Source organism: Magnolia sinica, chromosome 9 (assembly GCF_029962835.1).
Source record: "Magnolia sinica isolate HGM2019 chromosome 9, MsV1, whole genome shotgun sequence".
Classification (NCBI taxonomy): Eukaryota; Viridiplantae; Streptophyta; class Magnoliopsida; order Magnoliales; family Magnoliaceae; genus Magnolia; species Magnolia sinica.
This window is the reverse complement of record NC_080581.1, coordinates 82,515,241-82,536,206: the sequence shown is the minus strand read 5'-3', so window position 1 is coordinate 82,536,206 and position 20,966 is coordinate 82,515,241. Positions and strand designations below refer to the sequence as shown.

Genomic DNA, 20,966 nt, shown 5'->3' with positions numbered 1-20,966 from the left:
AAGGAGTATATATAGGTTTTACTTTTAAAGTGGTTACATTTTCTCAACATTTTTTTTTTAATATGTAATGGAATTAGGTTGATGTTATAAGAGTTTTACTCTAAACAATTTTAATCCCTAAAATGACAACGGCCCCTCCAAGTCTTTCATATCAAATCGAGAAGATAAAAATATTTTAGCCTCATTAATGACTTCTACATTTATATTAAAGATCAGAAGATCATCTACATATAAACAAACCAAAAATCATAAGTTTTGAAATACTTTATAGTAAAGACAGCTTTCAACCTCATTAAACTCTAAATTAATTAATATTTGATTTTCAATATTTTCATAATTCATAAGTAGTTATCTTAAATGCACTAATAAGAAATTTATTGAGAATATAAGATGGAAAATAAAGAACTTAACCTCAGATGGTAAGAGGAAGACCAAAATTAAACAATATGTCATCCACTAAATTAATTAATGTCTATTTTTTTTTTTCTCTACTATATTTTATTAAGGAGTATCAGGAGCAATAATCTTATGAATTATTCCATTTGATTCATAGGAATAATCAAAGTTTTTAGAGGTATATTTTCCACCTTTGTTATTTTTAAAAGCTTTGAATTTATTTATTTTTGTTTATTTATTTATTTTTTACTTTAGTTTTAAAAATTACAAGCTTAAAAAGTGCTTCATCCTTAGATTTTAAAGGATGTACATGAATATATTTGCAATGATTATTAATAAAAATAATAAAGTACTTATTTCTTTATTTTATAACAAACCTTTTAAAATTACATATATTTAAAAATAATCCCAAGTAGCTTGGGATTTATTTTTATACTAAGAAGGCTTTCTTAGTACATTAGACTCATAACAGAATGCATGTTTCTTAATTTTATAAATGTTTAAATTAGGAATCACACCAAAAGCTTTTTTAATTTATGGAATTTTAAATTAGAAATCACACCCAAAAGTTTTTTAAATTACGAATCACACAAAAAGCTATCCAATATTTAATTAATCTAACATTCATACATTTTATCCTACAATCCCATAAAACATCATATTTTCAATGCTAATTCATGGTGCTGAACTGCATCCGGCTTGATCAAGTCAGAGTCCACGGCCCATCATTGTGGGCCCCACTCAATGTACAGTCCAGTTCCTTGTATAAGATCATGGCCCATCCCAACAACCATGATCCCCATCACCCTGCTTGGCATATCATCATGAGATCCAAACCGTCCAAATATCCATCAATGCCCTGAACATTTTACTGAACGGTTGGGCACCCATCAACCACTATCCCCTTAGCCGTAGGGCAGTGGGCCAGGGGGCAATGATCATCCAAATCCAAACCCCACCATTTCATCCCATTAATATCCTGCACTTGAAGAGCAAAGTAAGTCAATATGCCCATGAAAGCAACCCCAGCATCCAAACCAGCTGATAGTATGTAGTTGTGCCTGGCCCACCATCCTTTGAATCTACGGTACACATACACGTTGAAGAAGAGGCCCACCGTCCCCCACGCTAGAAAGTTCACAGCCCTTGTTGGGGGCATGCCGGATGTGGCCCCAAAGATGATGGGCATGTTGATGAGCCTGATCCAATCCCGACCGGGGAATGCTTGGGCCATCAGCCACACGGGTACTGGTGCCAGCAGTCCAATGAGGAAGAAGTAGTTCATCTTTGGGTAGATGCCCAGACGGCCGAACATGCGAAGTGGGCCCACCAGGCCCCAGATGATGGATGCATTGTAGAACACGTCATCGCCGGGGCACGTCCACGGGCTTCCTTCAGGGAGATTGGCTGGATCGCATATGTGATCGACGGTCGTTAGCAGCCACCATGTCGTGCCGAAGTAGACTGAGGATGCGACGACCGTACCCACCAACTAATCATGCAGAAGGAAACATGATTAAGGGTTCTGATTGTGTTTTTTTAACACGTGTTAGAGTGATTGTGGAGTACGTGTGCACGTGTGTAGGTGGACCACATCCCTGTTTTGACATTTATAATAGAGGAGTGATGGACGCGGATTATCTACTGAAAGGTTGATTAGCGAGACTCGCTCCTGAAGTGACGTCACTAAGTTCTGTGGGCCCCACCATAATGAAGGTTTTGTATCCACACCGTCCATCCATTTTTAGAAATCAATTTAGGGCATTAGCTAAAGAATGAATAAGATCAAAAGCTTAAGTTGACTCCACCACAGAAAACAGTGGGGAGAGTGACGCCCACCATTAAAAACTTCTAACGGCCACAAAAGTTTTAGATGAAGTCGATATTTGTATTCTCCCTTATTTCATATCTGTGTTATCTTATGAACAGGTTGGATCTAAAATAAACATCATGGTGGACCTTAGGAAGGTTTCAACGGTGGGCACCACTCTCCCCACTGTTTTCTGTGGTGGGGTCCACTTCAGCTTCGTATCTACCTCATTCTTTGGTTTATGCTTTAAAACCTTCTATCCAAATGGATGGACGGTGTGGATATGACACATATATCATGGTGGGGCCCACAAAACTTGATGACGTCACTTCAGTAGCCAGTCTCGCTACCCAACCTATCAGTAGCTAATCCGTGCGCCAGCACCGCACATGTGTGAAAGATTAGAGCCGTCCATCAGTTGGGCCCCGCAGTGGATTTGCCTAGCAAAATATCAGGCTGGCCGTGGGCACTACATCTATAGGCCAGCTGAAGTATGACCAGCATGATTTTTGTTCTTCTCTGTGGGGCCCACTTAATGAATGGTCCAGAATTCACTTGGAATAGTAAAAAAGGAGAAGAAAATTAGTGGCCCAAAATGCATGATTTGGTCCATTCACATCGGAAACTCCACTATCAAAACGATCAGGACCGTAGAATTCCTTGATGGGATCTTTAATAGTTATTATTTATTTATTTATTTTTACCTGTACAACGAACATAGATTTTGGAGGAATCTTCATGTAGTGGCCCAGCTTGAAATCCCCAAGAAACATGATAGCCTGTGTCATGCTTATATATCCATATGTCTTGAAAACCACATTAGCAAGTGGCCTACCCGGGTATAGATACCCGATTACCAGCTCCGTTATCACGTTTAGCCCCGGTTGCTGCAAGCCACACATTTACACCATCAATCCAGAAAGTGGGCCACAAAAATATCCGATACTAAAAATAGTAGACACGGCACGTGTAATGCACGTGTGGAGAGGAGTGAAGTGCTAGAAGGGGAATGAATGATTCCATACGTTTGAATGTATGGTACGTACGTGTCAGGTGCCTACTTTGATGCATGAGTGCCATCCAAACCGTCCATTAGATGGGTCTCCATATCTAAGATAAGGCCATTAAAAAAATAGATGTTCGAAACCTCGTGAATATATCGGTTTCAGATGTGGTCGTAAGTTGCTTCATGTGGTGTGTCCCACATGATCTTGGATTAGGATTATTCTTTGAATACACGGTGAAGATGAAGAGAATCAACAGATTCACGGTTTGGATTTAATATATACATCATGGATGAGCCCACACGGTTTGAATGTACAGCAATTACCATATGTTACCGTATATGTAATCACCCAGGATATGAAAATGATGATTTAAATTACCAAAATACCCTTAATTTGGTCGATACCTCCTTTTCATGCAGCAGGGGCAAAGCACGATGGTGATGAAATGCTGGGCCTGAGATAACCTCCAAGCCCATCATTGGGCCCGAAGAGAATCTCAGGCCCAGATGAAATGCTATTTGCTGCTTTCTCCCCAATCTCAGCACAATGTGATCAAGACTGGGACCCACATGGAGGGGTCACATCCAAAAATCCTCATGCACAAGATCCTCACCATTCGTACAAATGCATTGAAATGTGAACCATTGTTTCTAACCATCCTTTTTATAGATGGTCAAGATCTCTAATCAGGATTTATTTACATATGGCCCACCCACCATCAGACATAGTAGATGAATGTTGTGGATCACCATGTAGCACAACACATGAGGCGGTCGACCAGGGTGATCAATCAAAGGTATTCAATAATGAAAATAGTCCTGTAGTTACCATTACAATATCACACCACTCTTATGGTAAATTTTTAGTTCTTATTTTCTTTCTCTGAAATTGAGAGACTTGACAGTTGTTACATGTCTTTTTTTTTTCATATGTAGAGTGGGTCACGGATACTTTCATATCCAAGATAGACAAGAGAAAGCCCGATCGAAAGCGAAAGTGATTCAGAACGTTAGAACTTTAAAATAGTCATATCTCACGATTTTTAAAGAGTTGGAGTTTAATTTTGAAACTACATCTAAGGTTTTTATCATATATCAATCAATCTTCGAATTTCTTAGAATTTATTTCTAGTTATCCCCTTGAGGAAGATACTGATGGACCTCATCAGGTTCATCCCTGCATTAGGTCGTTATGTCACCATAATGTATAACGGTTCTACCGTTGGCACCATTATCTAATCCTATTTTTTTACTGCCTTATGATTAATGGTAGCAAACCTCTTTTCTGATAACATGCTTACCTGGTTTGTAGTAGCTGTTATAATCCCAATGGGCAGGGTGAAAAATAGAGCCAGGGCACATGCGAGGAAGATCCCCCACAATGGGAGCTGTAGTTGCTTGTCGAAACCTTGGCAAGCCAAGGTGGCGAGAGCGATCATTGAAATTAAGATGGCATAAAACCACCATTGAGGAACTACTTCGTAGTTCTTCTTCATCAATCTTGTGTGAATATCACTCACTTGATCACGGGCTGTTGTCATCGTCTGACGCCAGAGCTGTAGAATTGTCCTAGAACCAAAGAAAAAAGAAGAAGAGGCAAATTTAATTAATATGGTTAGCAATATCACACAGTGACTTCAATTTATAGGTCATGATAAAAATCCCTATTTCCCCTTCAACATTCCTAATATCTTTATCAAGTCGGTCATCATGTATGTACAAAGAAATAAACATTTTACAGGAATGAAGCCAACGGCTGGCATTACATATTCAAAGGATATAACACATTGTACATATAAAGTTAGATGTGTATCTATTCTAAGTTTTAAAACATAACAAATGTATAAGAATTATAATTCTTATTATTCTTAGTGAAATAAACAAATTAATAGTTTTCATATTATAGTTAATAATGGTTTAATACGTACCTTCCATGGAAGAGGGCTACATGCGAAAGGGTCGCTGTTAGAGTTGCAAAATTCAAGCCATACGCAAAGACGAAGAAGATACTTAGATGAATTTTGCTGTAGCTCTCATACCCTTGGCTGTCAAATTTAAAGTTCTTCTCATCTAAAACCCGTGAAGTATTATAAGTTTGACCATTGGCATCGAAGCCATGGGAAGAGAAGATTGGGAACCGCTTCGCTTCAAATAAGTTAGTCCAATAAGCGAAGGGGATAAGTACATAGGCGTAGAAGAAGAATCCAACCATTATGTTAACAATGGCGAATGCAGGGGTTGCTAAGGGACTTCCTAAGAATCCAGCTACAGTCGACCAATCGAACCCAAATGAGCCAATTCCAAGCCCATGAAGACCGGAGCCAATCTGTTGGGCTGTGATGGAATCCTTCCATATCCAACAGATGAATGAGAGGGCAGTTATGGATGGAAATAAATAGTTAGGGATAATGTAATAAGCGAAGCTTGTGATCAAGACCATCAAGAAGAACTGTAGCCTTGTTTGTCCGCCCTTGGGTCGCATTTCCACTTCATGCAATGCCCTACAAATATTAAAAGAAGTCATGGTAAACATCAGATTAATGGATTCATAAAACCACCATGGCCAAATTGTTGGAAGTCCTGTTGTGAAAATAATGATTAAAATATATTTTAAATAAAAATTATATATGTATATAAAAAAAATGTTTGCTTGAAAAAATTGGGTTTTCGGTGTTTTGGAAATAGTCTTATATGTGGATGCAACCTATCAGTATTCTCGATTACTTTGAGAATGGGCGCATAACGCTTTAAGGACAACATGATCACACATGCTTCAGCATGTCATTAACATTTCGATTTCTTTATTATTTTACAAAAATCGTAAATCCATAATTTGCGTTAACAAGTCCCAGCCAAAGACAACATAAGCCTGGCCCATTTACAGCACTTGGGATGTTAGATAAGGCATTTCCTAGTGATGAGGAGTGATCAGATACAGTGACAATATTGTATTCAGCTTATCATTCCACATCTTATTTCCTGCCAACATGGGACATGTGTAGGACATCTGAGTTGTGTAAAAGGTGGACCCCACCACAAAGGTCGCCCAATATACAGAAATCAAGCCATTCCACCTGCCAAGTGGGCTACACCTGAACATTGGGTCAAATCATAGGCTGTTCATTGATCTTGATAGTTTAGTAGATCGGCTTAATTTTGGAGATGGCTCCCAACCTTTAGCACAGGTGAATGTACTCCATGTTGTGTAATATGGTTGCTAGAGTTCGGGATAAGTATTTATATTTACATATTGAATGATGCATGTATATCTGTTAAAATCTCACACACACACACACATATATATATATATATATATATCAAGCATGTCTTCACAGTTTTAGATGGTATGGCCCACCTAAGTTTTGTATATAGTTGATTTTTGAGATATCCCATAAACTAAAGGGGACCCATCAAATGTACGGTGTTGATGTTTGACACATCACGGTGGGGCCCAGACAGCTCGACCTCATGGGAACTTCCCATGAGGTCGACCTCTCTCTCTCTCTCACACACACACACACACACACACACACACACACACACATAAAGATCTTATACGGATCCTCCGTCTCTTGTATACCCTAGTTTGTGTACATATATAGAGAATTTTTTTTTTTATTTTTTTTATTTTTCTAGAACCGATTCTCATGAAAACTCTTTGAGAACTCATTTCACATTATGTATATGTGCAATCTAGGCCATGCAGGTCCTTTATCTGGCTTGGATGAAGGGTAGGACAAACACATGTTATTTTCAACTCAGGTGGGCCTTGGCAAAAATCAAGGCTGGGAATACCCACCCGCTTTAATATGCCCATCTAATTTTTTGATAAGGTTGACTTTTGGGTTTTAGAAGTTTCATGAGGTGACACATCCAGTGGACGGTTTGGATTTATTTCACATGTCAGGTGAGATGAGTTCTCAAAGGGTTCTCACAAGTTCTTGTGTGAGAACCAATTCCCAAGAGAAAATTTCTAGACACAGATCACGCGATATGTGGTCCCTGATAAGCTTGATATTGAGAGAGAGAGAGAGAGAGAGAGAGAGAGAGAGAGAGTACCTAAATAGTGATACTTGAACAAGGTTTGAAGGCCACCACATGTAGGGAGAATCCACAAGGTATTTCCTAAATAATCCAGCCCATCCATATCCCAACATCTATAAATTTCAATCAATGCATGCAAAACATGTAAACAAAAACATCAGTTCTCACCCATGCATCACTTTCAGCAACAGAACCAACTTGGGTTGCTACCTGACGGGTCATTAGACTCCAAGTAGGGGCGTGCCCTAGTGTCAGTGATACAACCTCAAAGTGGTACCGATCAGATGTGGGGACCACATGATGTATTCACACCATCCAATCCATCCATCAAATGTCTCACCTCAGAAAAGCTTGGAGAACCAATAATCAGCTAAATCCAAAATTAAAGTGGCCAAAGCAAAGGGAACTAGTTGGGAGTGAACACCCACCGTTGAATTTCACAGGGGTATTCATAAGATGTAAAACAGCCCTGTTTTTTTTTTCCTCCCTTTCTGGCATGACCCTTCATCTTGCCTTGATGAACAACATGGTAGGCCCACCACTTTAATCAACGGTAGTTCCTCCTTTCAACATGTTCAACATGATATGGATCAGCCGGTTTTTGGGTACTAGGGTTTTTCTGTGAAATATGTTATGGATGGGTTGGATGGCATAAATACATCACATGGGCCACACATCTAGCCAATACCATCTAAAGATTAAGATGGCACTGGTACACTATAGCATGCTCCCTACCACACCCAACCCAAACACAAAATCTAGATAAACTTGTTAGGTGTGGATTGTCTTCATCTAGATCCAACCCATGCTCAATCCATTAAAATCATGGCCCAATCTCAGTTGGGTCTAAAGTAACAGTATCCAAAACCAACTTGTGTACTTATTCTTCATATTTGGATCGTCTGAGTTGGGTTGGGTCGGGTTGGTATAATTTAGAAATTCTCTTCATAATATAAACTTTAATTGGATCATCCTAAACTTTAATTGGATCATCCAATCAGTGTAATTTTTATGTGGTAGCAGGTAATCAGTGTTCGGAACTTAATGAATGGTTCCGATTGATCGATTGAACTTTCCAAGTGAACCGATGCAGCTAGAAAGCATGGACAGCTCTCTTTAGACTGTTCGATATTTTCTAACCCTCCGTTTACAGAAACCCGAGTGCGGTCGCCCTGAGGGTTGAACTGGCATGATTTCTTTACCGGAAGACAATCATCGTGGGCCCCACATGATGAATGAACCGGATCTCGGGGGTGGTCTCTAGAATAGCTACTCTCGCGAGTAGCCAAATCATGGCTAGAGTTGAGTCCTGACACAGTCACGTGAAAGGTTTGCTAGAATACATTGTGACGTATTTCAATAGGCTACCTCGAGAGTATAACTCCAGATTTTATACTCTGCATCTTTCAATTATCCAAACCGTTTATATAATGGACCACACATTAGATGGGAGATTTACTCTTTCAACGGTCATATTTGAGCCTTTAATTCTTTAAGTATTATCCATTGGGTTGAAATAATAAGTAACTCTGAAAATTCCTTTGGTTATCTTCTGTCCAAGGTGCAGCACAGCACATAAACGGTTTCAGATCTTTGAGCAGGACCCTATCAAATGGTAAGTCCTGAAGCTAGTGGCCAGTGCTCTGTGAGCCCTACAATAATATATGTGTTTCATCCACTCCGTCCAACCATTTTTCTAGATAATTTTACCGCATGAGCCCAAAAATTAAGCAGATCCAAACCTCAAGTGGACAACATTACAGACAACAGTGTTGATTGAACGTCTACCATTAAAAACTTCTTTAAGGGCCACAAAAGTGTTACATGAAACTGATATTTGTATTTTCTTTTTTCCTTCATTCAGGTCTGTATGACCTAATCAAACGGCGGACATTCAATCACTACTATTTTCCAATGGCGTAGATGTAAGACACATATATCAAGGTCATACGGATAGGCACGTTCACGAGTGGGCCCCACAGTAAGAGATCCACCGAAGCCGCCTCCCACTGTATGTATGTACCTACATCAGTCCGAATTCCGAGAAACAGATAAGATATTGTCATTTTTCGTGCTAGTGTAGGTTTTCTGACACCATACGTAAGATAAAGACAAAACAGATAGAGAGGCACGTTCATTAGTGGGACCCACCTTTGTTTTTTTGTTTATTTTTTCTTCACTAAGTTCTCGGTAACTTTTTAATGATCTAAATTCCCGCCCATGCAGCAATTTGAGGTCCACATGGCTTCATGGTCCAGATGATCTGAACGGTCCAACTGGTGGGGAGTGGGGACCACTAGAGATGGGGATACCGTCCAAAATTAACACAGACTCGCCAATTGATGAAAGACGTCAACGGTCCACATCTTGGACCATAGCCATTCCACATTGAACGCATCAGATGTACCGTTCCAATCATAAAAGCATGCACTCATGTGGACCCCACCAGCGAAAACAATCTCCCAGTGTGACACACCTGTCTCAGTCAACAAGTAGAAAAAACAAGGAAAATCTAAAATAAAAACACTTTCTCACTGCCCGGTAAACCATGACCATCCATGCACGGGCATGCGGGTGCACGTGCCACACATGCACTCCAATCCAAACTGCTTAAATAGTGAGTCCCACCGTAGATGGCCCATCATTTTGAATATCCGTGGGTTAAAAAAAAAGACTACAATGAAATGTCATGATTAGAGCTGGGCTTCAAGTCGAGTCCGACTGTGTCAAGGCTGATCCAACTTGATCCGGTTTTGAAATATGTTAATCCGAACTCGACCTAACTCGGTACCGAGTCCGGCATGCTTGACTGGATCCGAGTCTAGGTTTGGTATGGACTAATCCAGATCGAGTTAGCACCGAGTCGGATCAAGTGCAATGGATATCCACGGCTGAAATCATAACTCAAAACCTAGATTCACTTGCTAGAATTGTAACTTCTCCATCGGTTACGTGACATCTCAAATATGAAACATCATATCTCAATTCCTTTTAATATATATATATGTGCGAGTTGAGTTTCGGATTGAGTGGAGCCGTACTGAGTTGGATTTCAAGTCGAGTTACTGGGTGACTCGAACCTGACTCGGTTTGAGTTCGTATTGAATGAAGTCAATTCAATTCAAATCGACTTAGCCACTTTGTTCAAATCGAATCAGATCTAAATGAGTCGGACAAGTCAAGTTTACCGAGTTGGGTCGTCCCATGCATAGCTCTAGTCATGATCTTGTAGGCTTACCATGATGTCTTCATGACATCCACTCTAATTATCATGCAAACCATCCACTATACATCCACTGCCCACAACCAGCCAAATCCATGACCCAGGCAGCTATGAAAATCCCATCCAATAATTGGATAATCAAGTAAAAAGGTTTTGAATAGGTTAAAAAACTCATATTCATACAGGATTTTCTTGGATTGGATATGACAATCAGCCCAATCCATGACTCGGGGAGGTATGAAAATCCAATCCAATTATTCATATAGGATTTTCTTGGATTGGATATGACAATCAGCCCAATCCATGACTCAGGTAGGTATGAAAATCCCATCCAGTAATTGGATAATCAAGGATAGAGGTTTTGAATAGGTTAAATATCTCATATTCATATAGGATTTTCTTGGATTGGATATGACAGCTTTTGGAGAAATGCATATCCATTACCAGCCCTAAAAATGATCCATCTAAAGTTCCAGCCACCATCTCAACGGTCTGGATTTTTCATACATGTATACCACATGAATTATCGCATCATGCATGTGCATGGATGATCATACTCTACCAAATAAAAAGACTCACCTGTGTAGTCTGTGTCAGCAACATTGCTGCCAGCGGATTGAGTTTCCTACGGTAGAAAGCTTTCACTATTGTAATAATACCAACGGCATAAACCGAATTAGAGCCTGAGTTTGCAAAGATTGTAATAAGCACATGCTCTTTTAAGTTGAATGGGCCCGGATTCAGCACAACCGTCCATCTAGTCATTGGAACTCTGATGGGTTTTGTAGGGAGGGTGGCTGCCATCAGCCGTCCGATCGGGAGGACCGCGATCTGGGCCGATACTGACGATACATAGAGCGCATTTTGACGGTATCCGAAAAATTGGTTTAAAAATGCCAGCGTGGCACATGAAATAAGGCCCAGAACCCATGTTCGGAATGTTAAGGCCGGCAGCGTTGGATCGTCGGTTGTAGAGACCGTAAGCCGGACTTGCTCGATTGGAGAATCGTTTAATTCTAGTTCTGTAGATGAACATTTTTTTGAAATCAGTGAAGAAAACATGTTAGATTTTTAATGTAATTCTTGTTAGAGATTTGCTAATTGTAATTAAATGTGAAAACCTACCACACGTGTGTCATCACAACTGTAAATTTGGTGGGCCTGGATTTGCAGATGAAAAATCTGTTGGTTGGCCACAAAGTTCGAAAACAATGCAGAGAGGATTTTCTTTTGCTTTGTTATGAGAAGGTTTAAAGTCCAACCGGTTGGATTGTAAGCTAACAGTCCACCCTTTGGATAACTTCCAATCTTTCGTGTGTTTGCTACATCTAACCCGTCCAATGGATTCGCCCGATTGTGAGGATCATCTTCTGTAAAAATGGGCCACTAACATTTATTGAGTGTGCTAAACTTGTATTTTTATTGTTTATCAATTGGAACATATTTTTTCAATGGTGTGGCCCACCTGATGAGTATATAGACTTGATTTTTGTAACCAGTGATCAACATGGTGGGACCAACATATTGAAAGGGTTAGATTTTACATTCACTTAATAGGTTAGAAGTAAACCACCGGGTGGACTTGAACTTGTGGTCCAACCAATTGAACTTGAGACCTTTTATATATATATATATATATATATATATATATATATATATATATATATATATATATATATATATAGAAAATGGTAATACAAGGTCGACCTCATGGGAGGTCGAGCAGTGTGGGCCCCACCGTGACTTGTGTCGAATATGCCTTTGATGGGTCCTTTTTAGGTCAGGGGATATCCCAAATATTGCCAATGGAACTTAGGTGGGCCATACCATCTAAAACCGTGTGAAGAAATGCTTAAAATATATAAAAGCATTTGGTGGGACCCACTTAAGTTTTGGATGCACCTGAAACTTAGTTGGACCCCTCATCCAAGTGGGACACACACAATGGATGGGTTGAATTTATGAACCACATCTCAATGGGCCCAATAATTGATTATGAATGTTTTACCGGAGAGTAACCCCTCTCATATGTTGTATGTGGTGTGGCCCACCTAAGAGCGTGTGTGTGTGTATATATATATATATATATATATATATATATATATATATATATATATATATATATATATTCTCAGCTCCGTACTAGTTTGCATGAAACTCGTGTGAACTTTTTTGAGAACTCATCGTACGTGACGTGACTTCAAAATTTAAACGGTCCACGTGAAGCAGCACCTCATGAAACCCCCCGTTCTCAATTTATACTTTGATCCAAAACTTTGGTGGGCCATGAAAAATGAAAATAGTTTCCTCCCTTGATTTGCATTTCTCTTTGATATAGCCCACCAAAATTTTAGATCAGGATGAAAATTTGTCCCTCGGAATTTTATCATATTCTGCAACACATGGACCATTCAAATTAGATCCCCCATAACACGTGTGCAGAGGTGCCCGCATGCATAGGTGCGCAAGGTGAGCCTGACCCTCTCCCTCTCAATATACAGGGAAAAGGTTCTATAAGGTCGAGCTCATGGGAACTCCCCATGAGGTCGAGCAGTGTGGGCCACTTCGTATATGAATGCAGGGGCTTAAAAAAGCCACTTCTCCACAATCAATGTTCACGTGTGGCCTGCCTCATGAATGCACCCGCCGAATAATATACCATCTGGGGCCCACCTAATGCATGATTCTTATTCTTGGGCAGATAGCCTATGCCCGCCCACCTCCCTCACAGGAAGCTCCTGTGTGGCCCACAGATGCCCGTGAGAAAGTACTTTGTCCATCAGTTCCTCAATCTCTCACTAGAGGACACCGACTCAAAACACAGGTAGATTCAAAACTCAGGTCTAACACGCCACACAAAACAACGGATATTGAATTGAAGCCATTGAAAACTTCGAGGGGCCATGGAAATTTTGGATCAGGATAACGTTTTTGTGCCTCTTGTTTATCCCAACGGTAGTAGCTTACGAACGGTTTGGATGGCATATAAACATCATGGTTTTCTCCAGAAAGTTTTCAACGGTGGACGTTTTCATTTTAACTGTTTCCTGTCATGTGTCCAACCTGAATCTTGTATCTACCTTATTTTTGAACTTAAGTCCTATTATGATCTCGAGAAACTAATGGACGGAGTGGATTTGTCACATCCATCTCTATGGGCACACATAGCTTCCAACAATAGAAACTTCCTCTCGGCAGGGCATCGTGCAATTCGCGTCACTTTCTTCCATTGCAAACCACGCAAGCGTTTTCGTGCGATTAGCTAATCTTGCTAATATGTTATTGTGAGGTAGTATGTGATGCTGGGGCCGCGAGATTTTACAGTATGTATAAGTTGGGCCATGGTTCAGCGATCCAAACCGTTGAAACGATGGGACTCACCTTAGATGTCCCATGTACAAAAACCATACAAATTGGAAGATCCTAGCTATATAATATTTGAACTTTTATTGGTTAAATTCGGACCGTTGTTGTATTTCCTTTTCTCACCGATATTTTAATAGCCACTTATTCAAAGGTATATAACTTTTAAGTCTATGTGATTTTATACCTATAGACTATCTACAGTGGAACCCACAATATCAACGGTTTGGATAACGGAAGAAAGGAATTCACTTGCATAAACTGAAAACAGCAAGGCTATTATACAGTTTCTCGCCGCCAGCACTGTATTAGTTTATCCCACCAAACGACGTGAAAGGCATGGAAGATGATAGTATACATCAGTGTATACTAACTAAAGATACAGCGGCTTCATATCCTGCTGACGTGTCATATTTTTATTTTTTTTTAAGAACTGAGCTTGGAAAAGGTGGTTGGAATCATAAAGATCACAATCATGATGGTTCATTCATCAGGTGGGACATTTGATGAATCGATTGCTACAATTTTCGTTCCAGGTGATCTTCATGGTATGGTCCACTTTTTCAACGGCTCAGATGAGAGAATTGTAGACAATTGTATTGAGAGAGAGAGAGAGAGAGAGAGAGAGAGAGAGAGAGAGAGAGAGATGATTGTGTTTGGGGAGACATGCAGATGCATGGGGAGGTGTAGATGATTGAGAGCGAGAGAAAGGAAGAAGAAGAAGGAGAGAGAGAGAGAGAGAGAGAGAGAGAGAGAGAGAGAGAGAGAGAGAGAGAGAGAGATGGATGATTGTGTTTGGGGAGACATGCAGATGCATGGGGAGGTGTAGATGATTGAGAGCGAGAGAAAGGAAGAAGAAGGAGAGAGAGAGAGAGAGAGAGAGAGATTACCGGATTTTGTCGCCGGAGTGTCAGGCTGCAACTTATCTGACGTCATGTTGCCGGCATCCGGACCAGCCATATGAGAGAGAGAGAGAGAGAGAGAGAGAGGTTACAGCTCTCCTCGAATGTGATGATATTTATTGGATAGTGATTTTTTAGCCGATAGACGGACGGGAGTTGTAATAGCTTTATCCAGGAGGCCAAAGAGAAGGATGTGGACACTACTAGGCTTGAGTTTTTAATTTCTACAACTGACGCCAATGTTTCAGTGATCTGAGCCATTGATATGATATAATCCACTGTGGATGGCCCAAAAGCTCTCCCATATTTTGAGATCCTATTTATAGTAGCTTTATGATCTTCATTTCTTAGTGTAGACGGTGCTTGTATTTTCTGGCTAAAAATTAAAGGGTCAGGATTATCCATTGAGGCTAGTTTTTTCAACGGTTTGGATTACTGAACTACAGTCTTGCATTTACAAAATGGAAGCGTGAACATCTCAACGGGTACAATTCAGATTGCGAAAATATCATCATGGCCCATGGGCGGATCATGGCCATTAAATGGACGGTTAAAAGTTAAATGAACAACTGCACAAATTTAGCAAGTGAAATCAGACGGTTAGAAAGGTCCTCTTGATATACAAGCTGTGATAATCCACCATGGCATGTAACATAACTTTGGATTTTATGGATCGTGGACGGTGGACGATGCTTACACGATTTCGTAAACGGTGGCAAACACACACCAAACAATATGGAGGTCCGCAGGACCACTTGAATCGATATCCGTTAAAGGAGGAAATGTAGTATCCTCGCGCGCGTTTTCAGTGTTTACTTGGGTTTTCGGTTGTGACAAGTGGGGTCCATGGTACGGTCACGCTGCTTCGATGGCCCATTACCCAAGGTAGGTAAGACAATCCTGACCGTATTGCAGAAGTGGACGGTTAAAAAATGAAAGAAATTTTATAAAAGGGACTGCCTACATAATATAAATTTACATTCAAGTGCTTTTTATTTTTTATTTTTTTGTTTTTAATGTTTTGAAAAGGCAACCTCATTAATTATAATAACCCATCCCCTACCTTCCCATGCAATGCTTTAATCCTGGCTGGGTGGGTGCAGGAGCAAATGGGTGAGCTGCTTGGGGTGGCCCAACGTAATGTTTATGTAAAATCTACCCCGACCATCAGGTGTGTTATCTCATGTTAAGCGAAGGCCTCAAAAATCACCTCCATTTGTGATTTCAGATAGACCACATGATCGGAAACAATGTAGTGCAAACTCACCCTTTAAATTGTTTCCATTAGTACGGCCTATGCGAATCATGGGTAGATATGGTTTTTGGGCTGAAGGATAATTTTTTTTTTTTTTTTTTTTTTAAAATCTGATGTTTGGAGTTGATTTTGTATAATTATCATAGCGAACCCTATAAGAACTAATGTTCGATGTCTCTCTCCCTACTATTTTCTTTCATTGGGCCCATGAGAATCACATTTCAGCTTAATTTTATTTCTACACTCTTAATAGGAGACTAAATATTTAATTGTTGAAGTGGATGTTACATAAACAACAATTGAGGACATGTCAAAATCAAGAGTAAGGTACTCTAAAACCCAGCCTTTTTCTAAGTAATCACTGCAGTTGCCCAAGGAGGTCTGGGACTTCTTTTTGGTGGGGCCCACCATAATGTGTATGTAAAATCCACTCTGACCATCAGATGCATAGCTTCAATTTAGGTCTAGATCTAAAAGATCAGGTTGACTCGTGATTCAGGTGGGCCACACCAAAGAAAATAGTTGGAAGAGAAATATGTATCCTTTATTTTTATAAGTCCACTGTGATGAATATATGAAATCCAATCCAACCACTAAATGTGCCATACTAAAATTTGAACTTGTAACTTGCAAATTAGCCCCATCCCTGATTTAGGTGGGTCATATCAAGGGAAATAATTTGAAGGGTGATATTTGCATTTTATATTATTTCCAATTTAATTCTCCACCTAAATCATTGGCGGGGAGACTTTCGAGTCCCTGGCCTAATATGAGATGACGCATGGGTGAATTTTAATAAACATTATGGTAGGGCTCACCAAAGAGGCCCAACCATCAGCATTAAAGACTTCTAACAGAAAGTAGTGGAATCATAATTATTTAGATTAATTAGGTAGCTTTTTGGAAAAGGCACCGAAATGTCAATTCCACATTAATTATGTAGCTTTTTTTAAAAAATAAAATTTTCAGAATGAAGATAAATACAGTCCAGTCCAGTCCACTTTCAATACAAAGGAGCTCTGAGAGTGGTGGTTTTTATATTCAATGTAAAGAGATCTTGCAATATCGTCTGTTAACGGACTAGAATACAGTATTCTAACGGTTTAGATCATGTGACTCAGTTATCAAAGCTGGAAATGGGAGGGACCGAAATGGCGTGCAACACGAGTTTTACACAGTGCCTGCCTAGAACACTCAAGATCTCTATCCATCAGGGTGAGAAGCATTACTTCAATGGTGAGAACGGTGGAAGCTGCGCCAATTCAACGGTCCTACCTTGGATGAGTTTCTTATCAGACTGATTTTATTTATTTATTTTTAAAATCTTCTCTTCGTGGTGGTGAGTTACACCTGAGTAACGGGTTTGATGAGAGATATACACCATTATGTCCCAACAAACAAACCTATGGTTGTCCACTTATCCTCTTTGTTGTCTGTGGTGTGGCCTACCTGAGTGGCGGATCTGTTTGAATTTTGTTTTCAGAGTCTACCATGGAGAATGGATAAAGATGGACGGAGTAGATTTTACACATACAACATGGTGTGGCCCACAAAGTTGGGTATTTTACCTGCTGCATAAAACAGGTGCGCCTGTTTTTTGGAATAAACCCCAAAGTGTGAGTGTATTTGTCTATGGTTTTGATTGTGGTGGGCCCAGGGATAATAGAAGGTGGAGGGTGTGGCCCACCCATATGTGAGTCCAACTACGGTGCATGTTTGGTGTACCACATTTGATGACATTGAGGTTTGATTGCAATCTGAATGGGCATAAGGGACGCTATCACGGTCCATTTTAGAAAAATGGAATATTTCAGCTGTGTCACCTAATCTAATACCAGAAAGGAAATTGAGTTTTTGGACAAGGCAACCTTATTTTTAGAGAAGGTAAGAAGTCAATTTTATTACCAGCTAAGGGGGCTTACGCCCAAAAATATTACAAAGGAAAATAGAGGTAAGTGAAAGTCCACTCTTATTTGTGAATGACATCCACTCCATTCATCAACTTATGCCCCGCGAGGTTCTATCTGGAGGCAAAAAGTTAGGCCAATCTCTGACTCAGATCATTTCTAAACCCACTAAAATCATGTAGTATTAGGGGTGCACGTGGTTCGGTTCGGTCTGGTTCTGGGGTGAAATCGGAACCGAACCGTTCCTTACGGTTCTAGGATTTTTGGAACCGGAACCGGACCGTAGCACCTTAGAACCGAACCGGAACCGGACCGTGAAAACTGGTTTTGTTCCGGATCGGTTCCACGGTTCTGGGCTTTTTATAATCTAACCCAATTGCATGTTCTATTTTATAATTTAGCCCATGTCCATCGCATTGTGATCCATTTGATGAATGGTTTAGATATTGTATACGGTGTGAAAAATACATTTATGAAAACAATCAAAAGGTGCATTGTAAACCATAAATCATGAGTCAATATATACAACTAAAATATATTGTAAACTCATGGTTTCAGGTTCGGTTCCACGGATTGGATCCACGGTTCGGTTCGGTTCTACATATCCCCAAATTGGAACTAAACCGAGCTAAACGGTTCTTTAATTTTTGGAACTAGAACCGGAACTGATGCACTGTAGAATCGGACCAAACCGGATCGTTTGGTCGGTTCCAGTCTGGTTTCACGGTTCTACCGGTTCAATGTGCACCCTTATGTAGTATGGACTGCCTGAGATTTTGGATGGCCTCAATGTTAATGCATCGATTAATCATAGCAGGGTGCATCTCATGAATAGATTGAATAGATTGGGAGGGATATACTAAACATGGTGTGCCCCAAACACAATATTGAAGATGGTAATGGTGGGCATCCTCGTCTTAGGTACTTAAATAAAAACACAGGCACCCACTCAACCCCATCTCGCATGAGCACTGGAACCATGATCTCAATGTTGAAACACACTATGTGGAAGATATTAATGGTGGGCATCCACTTCTCAACTACTTTATTTTTTAAAACATATGGGCACTTGAACCCATGATTTCAATGTTGAAACGAATAACATAGAAGATTTTAATGGTAGGCTCCTCTCCTAGTCCCACCCCAACCCCACACAGGCATCAGAACCCATGATCTTAATGCTGAGACACACAATGTGGAGGATTTTAATGGTGGCATCACGTTCTCAATTACTTTATTTTTTAAAAACATATGGGCTCTTGAACTCATGATTTCAATGTTCAAACAAATAATATACCCCCCACTCGAATCCATGACCTCAATGTTGAAACACAGCCAGTCTACCAGCCATGAAATTAGACCAGCCCCTCCCTTTGTTTTGGATTGGTCTAATATTTTGTATCCATTCATCATGCTAGGGCAATTTTTTGAACAAATTGGATGGAATATGCCTTGCTCAAATTCATGGACATGCTAGAGCCAATTTGGCTCAAATAAAATTGAATGCCTTATGACCCCAGGCATTTGATAAACCTATATATTAAGACCGCATGTATGTACATCAGTTATCTATCTAGTCATCGATTATGAAGAGTGTTCATGGTCAAATATTGTATATTAGACCCCAGTTATTATCCGATTTTACGATCATGATACTGTTTAATGCTCTATTTTAATCGTGTTTGTGACGCAAGGTGTACTTAGGAGTCTGGACTGAAAAAGGGTATTAAAAGTATGAATTTGACACTCATAAATTACTAAGGTAAGGGACAAACTCTAGGAGACCAAGATCAAAGAATTTACACGCCCGGTATTCGAGGAAATCCAGTTTGTCATGTTAAAGAGGCTTGAAATTCAACCAGAATGCAAGATCGCAGGGTTTCCACCATCCATTCGACTCAAAAATTCATATATGGCCTGAGGACCATAAATAAACTGTACAAATCAAATTTTCTTGGATCCCTGTAGAAGTGTCCCATTGGTTAGATTATCTCATGAATCATCAACCTGGGGCCCACCTAATATCTGGATATGCTTCAAATGTGGTCTCAACCCATTATATGAGGTGAAAAAATGGATGAACAGAATGGATATCCCCAAATACATCTCAATGGGTCCCATCTTGGAGGGAACATGCGCATCATGCACAAGCTCTCGAGCAGCACCGAACCAAAGGGAGTTGGTCAGCATACGCTGACCCGACTTCCGTTCAAAAATGGCACCTTCCGTTTTCGGTTGCTGCGAATGCGAACGCATGTCCTCCGTGCGGACGTTGTGGGCCCACCATCATGGACCATACGTCTAATCCAAACCGTCCATCAGGTACCCTAGACGAATCCGTTCTAACCCAAGCAATTTCAGGAGAAACAGTAAGCAGGTACACATGCAATATTCAGCCGAAGTTACCCTCTGCACTGCGACATTAACAGGAAGCCGTCTGTTTGAGGGACGTTGTGGGCCACCATCAGGACCCCTATGAAAAATCCACACCGTCCATCTGATTGACCATCAAAAATATACCGTAGGGACATTCTCCCTTTTTGATGGAACATCCTTGTGCATTGAATATCCCAGCAGGATTCCTGCCTCTTCGGTTACGCAACGCAAGACGCAGCCAGCTAACGAGCTGCGTAAGGTTGATTCGCAGGGGGATTTCACAGAGGCTCTGCATGAAGATTTTAGTGGGACAGGAACAATGATCAATGATCCAAACCGTTCGAGAGAACAGATCGAATGCAAGAAACGCTGGGAGCCAATTTGCTGTTAAAAACAGAGCCAAATTGCTGTTAAAAACAGAGACTTGTCTGGTGATTGAACACCGAATCTTGGGACTATTAGGGATAGAAAGATGATCCATCATGAGATCAGCCTACAGCCAACAATGTGAATGGTGCAGATGGAATGATCTCCGAGACAAATCCAGATCAAAAGCCTTCCAGCGGAGCAGTTGCGCACCTGTTAAATAGCTGTCCACCGACCTCACGTTGCGCATATTCTCACTACCTATTGTGCGTAAGCAAGGTCGGTTCCTTGCAACCGACCTCTCCACCGCCTCCATTA

General features: G+C 40.3%; 1 protein-coding gene across 1 annotated transcript; it reads right to left on the bottom strand.

Annotated features, from left to right (window-relative positions):
* Positions 1-981: 981 nt before the first annotated feature.
* LOC131255874 (oligopeptide transporter 1-like) lies at positions 982-14,886 on the bottom strand. Its single transcript, XM_058256775.1, has 7 exons — positions 14,733-14,886; positions 11,059-11,501; positions 7,272-7,369; positions 5,141-5,713; positions 4,514-4,781; positions 2,911-3,093; positions 982-1,888 (listed from the first exon to the last, which is right to left on the bottom strand). Exons 1-7 carry the CDS (start codon positions 14,800-14,802, stop codon positions 1,265-1,267), a joined length of 2,259 nt encoding a protein of 752 aa, XP_058112758.1. The 5' UTR covers positions 14,803-14,886; the 3' UTR covers positions 982-1,264.
* Positions 14,887-20,966: the final 6,080 nt, after the last annotated feature.